Source organism: Eschrichtius robustus, chromosome 20 (genome assembly GCF_028021215.1).
Source record: "Eschrichtius robustus isolate mEscRob2 chromosome 20, mEscRob2.pri, whole genome shotgun sequence".
In the NCBI taxonomy this organism is placed as follows: domain Eukaryota; kingdom Metazoa; phylum Chordata; class Mammalia; order Artiodactyla; family Eschrichtiidae; genus Eschrichtius; species Eschrichtius robustus.
Window position 1 is genome coordinate 19,300,627 of NC_090843.1, and position 9,777 is coordinate 19,310,403.

General features: G+C 57.8%; 1 protein-coding gene across 1 annotated transcript; it reads right to left on the reverse strand.

The window, feature by feature from the left end:
* Window positions 1–1,857: 1,857 nt before the first annotated feature.
* Window positions 1,858–9,480, reverse strand: NR1D1 (nuclear receptor subfamily 1 group D member 1). The gene is made up of 8 exons (XM_068531083.1): window positions 8,841–9,480; window positions 5,797–6,135; window positions 5,409–5,497; window positions 5,167–5,311; window positions 4,177–4,820; window positions 3,700–3,885; window positions 2,977–3,187; window positions 1,858–2,338 (listed from the first exon to the last, which is right to left on the reverse strand). The coding sequence occupies exons 1-8, from the start codon at window positions 8,869–8,871 to the stop codon at window positions 2,139–2,141; spliced, it is 1,845 nt and encodes a 614-aa protein (XP_068387184.1). The 5' UTR covers window positions 8,872–9,480; the 3' UTR covers window positions 1,858–2,138.
* Between the last annotated feature and the right edge of the window lie 297 nt (window positions 9,481–9,777).

Genomic DNA, 9,777 nt, shown 5'->3' on the forward strand with positions numbered 1-9,777 from the left:
GGAGGGAGGAGGTAGCCCTCTGAGGGTGGGGGGAGGGGAGGGTGGGAGAGGGACGGAGCAGACCAGAGGGCCCTGGGCTCAGGGCTGCATGTCGGCAGGGATGGATGGGTGGACACAGATGCCCCCGGAAGCCATGGGGAATGGGGCAGGGGGCGGGGGGAGGGGTGCCAGGGCTTCCTGCGCTTTGCACTATTGGGGCAAAAATGTCTTAAGCAGTGGGGAACCTGCCACCCCACCCTGACCCTCAGCCTGCCACAGCCCCCTTCACACACACACACACACACACACACACACACACACACACACACACACACACACACACACACACGGGAAGGCAATGCTATGCTGCCCATCAGGGCATGTCCTTCCCCCACTGTTCAGGTGTTCCGACAGGGCTGGAGGGCCTAGAAGAGCATCTGCTATCACCTGTGCGTGTGCCTGCCCCGCCCCCCCTTGGGCTCGTGGGCTGCCCGTGCTGTCCTTGTCCGTCTCTACCCTCTCTCTCTCCTGGGGTACTGATTCCTGTATTACTCCAGTCCCATGGATAAGCCCTCTTGTACCCTCCTCCCACCCCCTGGGGGCCCAGTGGAATTCCTGACCTGTCTGCCGTCTCCCCACCCCTCCATCCCCACCTCCACCCCTCCGTTCCCATTCTCAGCCATGCCCATGGTGGAGAAAAGGCCTTCAAGAGGCTTGGCCTCTTACAGGCACTTGGGAAATCCCCCTCCCCCTCCCCAATCATATGAGCTGTGATCCCCCACTCTTCCCCATAACCCCCGACCCCTCCCCCCACTCTCAGTGACGTGGGGTGTATGTGTGCGTTTCTCTGCGTGAATGTGTGAGCAAGTACACGTGGTGGGGGAGGAGCCGGGGGGACTCAGGAGCGCCACGCACCTGCTCTAGAGAGGCAGCTGTCCCAGTCCCTGCTTTGGAAGTGAGGGACAGGGCCCTCTCCTGGGGGCCATTGGTGCTAATGAGGGGGATGGCCTTGATGTGGGTGCTTAGCGTGCCTCCCCTAGTATTGGCCCGGGGCACTAGGGCAGGCAGAGTGGGGCAGCAGGTGCAGTGTTGGTGGGAGGAGGGGCTGCTGGGACTAGGAGGAGGGTGCCAGGCCAGGACAAGGGGGTGCCAGAGCCATGACCACTACCCCGCCCCCACCACCCGCCTCTCCATCTCAGTATTCCCCCTCCCATCACTCATAACACACATACCTCATCCAGCCTCCTCCCTGCTCAGACTTGGGGAGGGTGGGGGAGGAGGAGCCCCTACCCCTTCCCCTGGTGGCGGGTCTACAGGGCTGGGAGAGGGCAGGGCGTGTGACACAGACACCGTCCATAAGGGGGACAGTAATTCCTGCCCTGGGAACTCCTGGGTGGGAGGAGGGAGACACTTCCTTGCAGGCGCTACTGAATGTATGAGAAGCTGGTGCTGGGGTGGGGGGAGGGGGGCTGTGGCCAGAAACAGGGAAGGAGGTAGGTCCCTTCCCCAGGGAGGGGTGGGGCCAGTAGGGGTGACTTGGGGGGCTCCTACTCCTGCCCCACGTTGACAATCAGTATGTCTGTTATGTGCGATTTTTCACCCCGTTGTGTTTTGGGTCAGGATTTTAAAGAAAGATATTTTTATGGTAATTGTTGCTCGTCTATTTTACTATATATTTATGTAATAAATATATGATGAAAATAATCCCCTTGGGCACCCCCCCCTTAGACTTGTGTGCTGTTTCCCTGTATCCTCCCATCTGCTGGCCAGAGGACCCACCCCACAAACTGACCAGATGGAGAGGTGTGCCCCCAGCCTTGGCCACGTTTCCGCCCCACCCCCCAGAACGAGCACACACCACAGAAGCCAGCTCAGCTGTGAACTATTGGATTTGAGACAGGAATAGAACAAATCGGGGGGCTAGAGAGTAAGAGGGGGGAGAGAGTGGTTTAAATAGGGGAGGCCGGGGAGGTTCAGTGATGGGGGAGGGAGGCAGGTATTTACAAGAAGGCTCGGGGGGCCAGAGGCTCATCTTGGAATATTTTATAACAATATAAATAAGATTCTGGTTTGCTTTTCCTTTTCGTCTCGTAAAGGAGAGAGAAGTGCAGAGTTCGATTCTGTACAAGGGGGCAGCGGCAGAAGGCCGGCCGGGCGGGTCACTGGGCGTCCACCCGGAAGGACAGCAGCTTCTCGGAATGCATGTTGTTCAGGGTCCGCAGGTCCGGCAGCTTGAGCAGCAGCTTGGTGAAGCGGGAAGTCTCCGAGGGCCGGTTCTTCAGCACCAGAGCCCGAAGAGCCCGCAGCAGCGTCTCCTGGAGCTGCTCCACCGAAGCGGAATTCTCCATGCCCGAGCGGTCTGTGGGGAAGACGACGGCAGTGAGGCAGGCTCCCTGAGCTCCTCTGACGAGGAGGACCCGGAGGCCTGTGAGGACGCGGCGGCGGCCATGCGGCCTCTCCCCGAAGCCCCTCAGAGGGCCGATGGGGAAGGAGGAGGAGGGGGAACATGACTCCCTCTCCAAGAGCAGGAGGTGCCTGCGATCTGGGAGCCCAGGCTCAGCAGGGCTGGCCCCCTCCCACCCCACCAGGCCGCTCTCCTTCCCTGAACAGGCCAAACACGCCCAGGCTCCCTTGCTTTTTGTTCTGTAGTTCCCTCTGCCTGGGATGCCCTTCCCCCTCTCTCTGCCTGGCAGTATCTTTACTTGTCCTTTGAGGCGCCACTCAAGTGTCACCTCCTTCCCCAGCTCCCCAGGCAGAAATAGTTGTGTGTGCTTCCAAAGCCCTTGGTTCATGCTTCTACTGTGACACTTATCTCACTGTTTTATAATTAGTCGGGCATGAGTCTGTCTCCTGAGCTAGACTGTGTCTGAATCATGTCTGTATCCCCAGTGCCCGGGTGCAGGGCCTGGCCTAGAGTAGGTACTCCATAAAAGGTGTGTTGAATCGAACTGCGTCCGCCTCCTCCCGGGGTCAGGCTCAGGCGAGAGCCTGACCTACCTGCAGAGACGAGCACCACCGCGGTGAAGAGGCCCAGCTCCTCCTCGGTAAGCGCCAGGGAGTTGAGCTTCTCGCTGAAATCGAACATGGCATTGAGCAGGTCTCCCATGCCCATAGCACCGAGCTCCTGCAGGCTGTAGGTGGTGCGGCTCAGAAACATCACTGTCTGGTCCTTCACGTTGAACAGCGACGCAAAGCGTACCATCAGCACCTAAAGCGGGGACAGTCATCCTGGGTGGAGTGGGAGGAGCAATTGCCAAGTTGCCCCTAAAGTTTTGTGAAAGGGTTACTGGTGCTGCCTTAGATTTCCCAGTCAAGACTGGGGCTAGTTTCTGAGTGAGCAATGAGGCGGGGGGGTGGGGGGGGGGAGTGCCAGGTGTTAGGATGGGGAACATCCCACTGGCTTTGGAATCCAACCTGAATCTGAGTCTCAACCTTGTCACTCCCTGTGACCTTGGGCAAGGCACTTCACCAAAGTTAATTTACTCATGCCTAGAACGGGAATAGTGCTGTACCCTAAAGTGTTATTTTAGGGTAGTAGGATGTAATTAGACCCCAGCTGAGATGACAGAAGTCCTAGCCATCCATAGGCAGGACTGGGGGGGATTCTGCCCCTTCCTTCATCCGTCACGAGTAAGGTTTCAGAGCCCCTGCCCACCCCAGACACCCTTTCTGCTGGATCCTTCCCAAGGTCAAGAGCAGGGAGCACAAAGGGTCACTCACCTCAAAGGTGCCGGCCTTAAGCAGGGTGACCTGGTCGTGCTGAGAAAGATCACGGAAGCCAGGGATGTGCTTGGCAAACTCTACCACCTCCCTCACAGCGGGCGTGAAGCTCATGGAGAAATCCTCCCAGATCTCCTGCACAGTTCGCCCACTGCGTCCGTGCGGGTACATGTTCATGGGACATGCCTGGAAGAGGAAAGAATTTGGGGAGGGGAGTATCAGTCAGGCTGCCTCAGATAGGCTTCCCCAGCAGTGCTGGGCCCCAGATTCTGCTTGTGTTAGAGTTGTGGCCTTGGAGGATGGGTCTTTCAGGTAACGTAGCAATCAGGTGCCCGGTGGAGATCAGGGATTCCCAGGCAGAGCCCTTCCTACAGGGCTGAACATCCTCCCTGCACCTAGCCTTCAGGCACACCCAGCGGCCCTGTGCTAAATCCAGTCTCCCCAGTCCCCTGCCCACTTCACCCCCAATGCCCTCACCAGCAGAACGTTCTTGGAGTTGCCCTGCCGCAGACTGTTGGCAGGTGCTCCGCCTTCTGGGGCTGGGTACACGTGGGTGGGGCACAGATGGTGCCCATTGCTGTTTGGCTGGTGGCAGCTGTGATGGGCAGGGCCAGGGGGCCAGGTGGGAGGGTAAGAGGAGGGAGCCTGGCGTAAACTGTTCAGGGCCTCATTATGACGCTGGGCGGCCATGATGTTGTTGTCATTGGGGGCAGGCGGGCAGCCCTGACTTTCCCAGTGATGTGGGGTGGTGGCTGGAGGGTTGCCCGAGGCATGGTTGGCATTTAAGTTGCCAGGTGAGGTGCCCAGCTTGTCATGGGCGTAGGTGAAGATCTCTCGGTGGGCCCGGGCTACCTGGGATATCACATCCTCCACCGTGGGCTCAGGACTTGGGGATCGGGGAGGCGTCAGCTGTTGTGGGAACTGGGAGAAGCCCACCAAGGGTGAGGGGGCAGGGGCTGGGGGTGGTGAGGGGCCCATGGGGCTTGAGGTGGGGTGCTGGGTGGGTGGGGTTTCCAGCGGGCACTGGCTGCTTAGCTGGTTGTTGGCCAGGTTCATGGCACTCTGCATCTCAGCCAGCATCCGCTGCTTCTCTCGTTTGGGGATGCGCCCAAAACGCACAGCTGTGACAGGATGAGAGCAGTGTCAGGAAGTTCTCATACACACTCACATGCTTCTCTTCCTTCCTCCTGAATGGGCAAGCCCCTTAGGGCTTGGGGTTCCACATAAAACCCACAAGGCCACACCCATCGAGGGGGTTTTCCAAGTAGGAATTACGGTAAGAGGTGACCAGAGGGACTAATGGGAAAGATGTGTGTGTTTACCTGAGACCCGATGAAATGTGGGCATCCCCTATGCAAATGAGATGCCTAGTATTGGGCCTTTTTAAGGGAGGGATTAATTCAGAAACTTCCGAGTGGAAGAAAGGGGGAGGGCGAGGGGAAGTTCGTGGGCACGGTGCTGCCTCACCATCTCGAGACATGCCCACGGAGAGACACTTCTTGAAGCGACACTGCTGGCAGCGGTTACGATTGATGCGGACGATGGAGCAGTTCTCATTTTTCAGACACCTTTTGTACTGGATGTTCTGCTGGATGCTCCGACGGAAAAAGCCCTGTGGAGCAGGGGCAGCTAGTGAGCACCTCCGTCTAGGCCAGGCCTATGTGTCCTGTGGGAGAGGGTCACCTGCCCTTACCCACACCCTGCCTCACCTTGCAGCCCTCACAGGCATGCACGCCATAGTGGAAGCCCGAGGCCACGTCCCCACACACCTTACACAGTAGCACCATGCCATTCAGCTCTGCAGGAAAAGAGGGGCAGTGGGTGAACAGGGCAGGTTTCTGAGTGGCCAGAGAGCTAGAGGTTTTCTGAGCTGGAGATTGGGCGGGGGGGCGGGGTGGGGGGGGAAACTGAGGAGGAGCTTAAGTATCTAGGGGGCACTCGAATGAGCAGACAGGGCTGACAGCAGCTGGTGCAACTCTAGGAGAAATCCCTGAGGCCAGCGTAGGTCCTGGGAATAACCGTGTCACATGAATGTCAACTCCCCACCTCAACCGGGACACCTTCCCTTCCCCCCAAATCGGCTGGAAATTTACTCACTGGTGATGTTGCTGGTGCTCTTGCTGGGGGACACTCGGTTGCTGTCTTCCAGGGCCACTTGTAGACCCCTGGGGGGGCTCCCGTTATAGAAGGAGGAGGATGACGACAACGAGGAAGATGAAGAAGAAGGGGAACCATCGTCACCCAAGCTGGTTGGAGTGCTCCCAAAGGAGCGAGCTGGGTCCTGGGTGAGGGAGCCAGTGGGTGATGGTGGGAAGTAGGTGGGACAGCCTTGGGTCAGGGACTGGAAGCTGCCATTCGAGCTGTCACTGTAGAGGGACTCGGGGCTGGTGCGGTTTGGGGAGGAGCCGCTGGAGCCGATGTAGGTGATGACGCCACCTGGCAGGAGAACCCAAGGGAAAGGCGTGTCAACCGCCATATATCTTTGGTCCTAGGTCACCACTCTGCCCATCCCTCACCTGCCTCCCAAAACACTGTTGGATACCCAGAAGTTAACCATGTGAAACACCTAATCTTGGAGTCCCCAGAAGAGCCACAATAAGCAACTCCCCAACACATACCAGACATGGCCAACCAACCACCGCAACTCTTGGCAGGTACATTCAGCTTCTGCCTGGCGTGTGAGGTACCTCTCTAGAGGCATGACCTCTGTGGTGCTCTGTGAGTATTTCACATATGTACCAACCCCCCACCCCCGCCCTGGATGCCTTCCTTTAGAATATCAACCGCAGCTAATGACTTAATTGTCAGCAGCTGACCTCGGGATGGGATGAGCAGCTGAAAACCATTCATAATGCCCAGGCTTCAAAAAAAAAAAAAAAACCAGCTGCTGATTTTCATACCAAGACCATTCCAGGGATGAGACCATGGAGGGGCAGCTAGCCAACATTGAGGAGAGTGGGGGTCTTACAAGAGTAAAACAATCACATTCCCTCAAAACTGGAAGACGTATTCTCCAAAGGTACTGTTCCCCTGGCCTCCAAGATCAAGAGTCAGAGTGGACTCTATCCCTGAATCCAGGAAGGGCTTAACAGTATGAGTTGCAGGAGTTGGAAGTGAAGGACAAACTGTCCAGCCTAAGGCTTTGGAATTCCCCCTTCTAGATCTCTCTGCCTGATGACAATGACCTTGGCTCTCTGGCCATTCAGAGACTTTGGCCCTCTAGTTATATTGCCAACCAGGTGGCTGTGTTCCCATTGCATTAGCAGGAGAAAAAGGTGACCTGCCTGCCACACCTTTGCCAAGTACCTCGCATGGCCTGCCATGGATGGGGTGGGAGGAGGGAGGATCCCAGGACACGTGTGAGCCGACACAGGGCATGCCACCGTGTCTACAGAGGCACATGTCTTGCTCACCCACTGACACACACTAAGCTGGGCAGAGCAACCCTAAAATAGCTCAAGGTTGGTCAGGGTGAACCGAGTTCCCTGTAAAATAATTGCACAATAGATCAGTTCCTACAGTTTCAGGGCTGAGGTGGGGGAATGGGATATTTATTTGGTGGTAAATGAACCTGACCCAGTTCAGCCATCCCCCAAAGAGAAGTAAGACTCATCCGAAGAGACTTCCACCTGGAAGTGTGGGGCACACTCAAAAGAGTCTAGTTTTAGATCTGGATCTATCACCAGCAACTTGATTTGTGACCCAGAGGAAATCAACTCCCCTCTCTGGGTCCCAGTTTTCCTTTCTGTGAAAAAAAAAGATGAAAGAGACTTAATATCCTTTCAGCTATGTTTCTGGGATGTAGTTGTTTTGAGGGAAGTCCTTAGGAGACAAACTGCTTCTTGTGTGGTGGGAGTAGGCGTAAGACAGTGTTTGCAGGACTAAGAAACGAGATGCTTGGGGAACAGAAAGAATTTGTAATGGGGAGAAGCTGAGTCTAAAGACAGTACGGTGAGGTAGGTGCAAAGAGAATAAAGAGGAAAAGAGTGAGAAGGGTGGCTAGATGTGAGGTCCCCTTGAGGAGTGTAAACATGAGGCCACGAGAGGTCAGGGATGGCTCTGTCTTACTCTGCATCGGTTATGGGGAAGGAGGAGGGGGCCGGGCAGGCGGACAGGAAAAGGAGGCAGGCGGGGGCGGTGAGTCAGCCCAGCTTCACCCAGATCTCGGCGGGGCGGGGCGGGAGCCGGGCCCTCAGCCGGCCTCACGTCCCGGCTCCACGTGTGCCTCTTGCACGTGGCTCCCCAACGAGGAACCCCAGAACCCGAGGTTCCGCCTCTCCGCTTCCCTTCAACTGGGAGCAGCAGCCCCGCCCCCCGTCCCGCCCCTCCTCGGCGTCCGGGGTCCCAGTCTAGGGCTGGGCCCCTCACGCCAGCTGGGTCAGGACTACTAAGGGGAGGAGAGAAGGGTACACGCGTTGCCGGGGCAACGGGGGGCGGAGCTCATTATGTAACGGGGCCGGGAGGCAACCACCAATGGGGTGGCGGCCACGGCTTCTGCAGAATGAAAACAAACGCAGCACGTGGGCCCGGCTCCGCAGCCATGTGAGCGCTCCGGGCTGCCGGGGCGCTCTGGGTGTCCTTCCTGGGGCAGAGCACCACTCGTGGGGCTCCTCAAGTGCCGCTCCCTACTGAGGATTCACCAGTGAGATCCGACCCATTCCCCCAGCCCCTCCTGCCTGGAACCCAGATCGCCCCACTGCTTCTCGAGTTCCCTCGAGCCTGCAGGAACTAAGGGAAGAGGAAGATTGGAAGGAGGGGGTCCTCCTTCCGAGAAGTCCAGGCATGCCACAGCTGCAGGGGGTGGACAGATGGGGGCGTTTCGGGGCACTGCTCCAAAACTCCCAGTTCCTGTAAACTGTTCATCTCACCACACGTACCCGCTCTCCATTTCCTCCTTCCCCGCGATCCGAGTCTTTCAGGCTAAAGAGAGGGGCTCTGAGGGGTGATGGTGGGGCGCCTCCGGGCGCATTCCCAGGCCGAACAACACGCTCTGGAAATCCCAGCCTATGGCCCCCATCACGCTAGCAAATCCCCAGGCCGAGGGAGTCTCCAGTCCCTTACAAAGTTCCTTACAAAGGCGTAGATGGAGGAGAGGAGACAGTGACAGAGAAAGAATGATGGTAGCAAAGGAATCTTAGTACCTGTGTTGTTGTTGGAGTCCAGGGTCGTCATGTCTTCACCAGCTGACAGCGGTCATTCAAACTGGACCTTGACACAAACTGGAGATTACAATTGCCGCTGTCGCCCCCTGGGAACTGACCGAGGACGGGGAGTGGACCCCGCGGCTCACGATAAGAATCCTAGGCACCCTGCAGCAAGGTCTTGGGGTGGCCGACTGCAGCCCTGCAGAAGGGTAGGACGCTGAGGCAACGGAGGTCTGCTTTGCATGGGAAAAGCAAGAGAGTGTGGGGGAAGGGGGCGGAGGGAATCAGCCTGCAGTAGTTCTGGCTAGAAGGTAGCAAGGAGGGTCGGGTCTCTGCAGTGCCCGGGGTGCCACTGCCTGAAGGCTCCGCAGCGCTGCAGGGTAGCGAATCTGGAGCTCCCGGTGCAAAAGTCCCAGAGGGAGAGAGGTTGCAGTCAGGAAGTAAGTACGTGATGGGAGAAACGGGGCACCCAGGCGCAAAGAAGCGAGACGTGTGCCCTGCTACGTTCCCTCGGCAGCAGTATTTCACTCTGCCAATCTCAACGGCCTTTTGCCCCAGCCTTTTTCTCTGGGACAGAGGGCTCTGCGCAGGCGCCAGCAACCCAGGGTTCCCGGGCCGCACGCGGCACTGGAGCAGGTACCATGTGATCCCAGGGAGCGCCTCGTGCCCCAGTGACACACTTTTCCAGCAGCAGGCACGTTGAGTTCCGTGCGCCTGCGTAAAGCCAAGCCTGTCGGGATATGTAGTCCATTGGCAAAGTGGGCGGACTGCGTATATTTCCCCGTTTCTGCCTCGCAAAAGCTCTTGCTGGAACCGGGGAGGAGCTGAGAGCCTTGTGGGGTGGAGTGCGCTGAGAGTCAGGGTGGCGTGTTTGGAAAGCCTGTATGGCAGAGGCATGTGAATTCCTGGGGAGGGGCTGGCAAGCTTGGCCGCT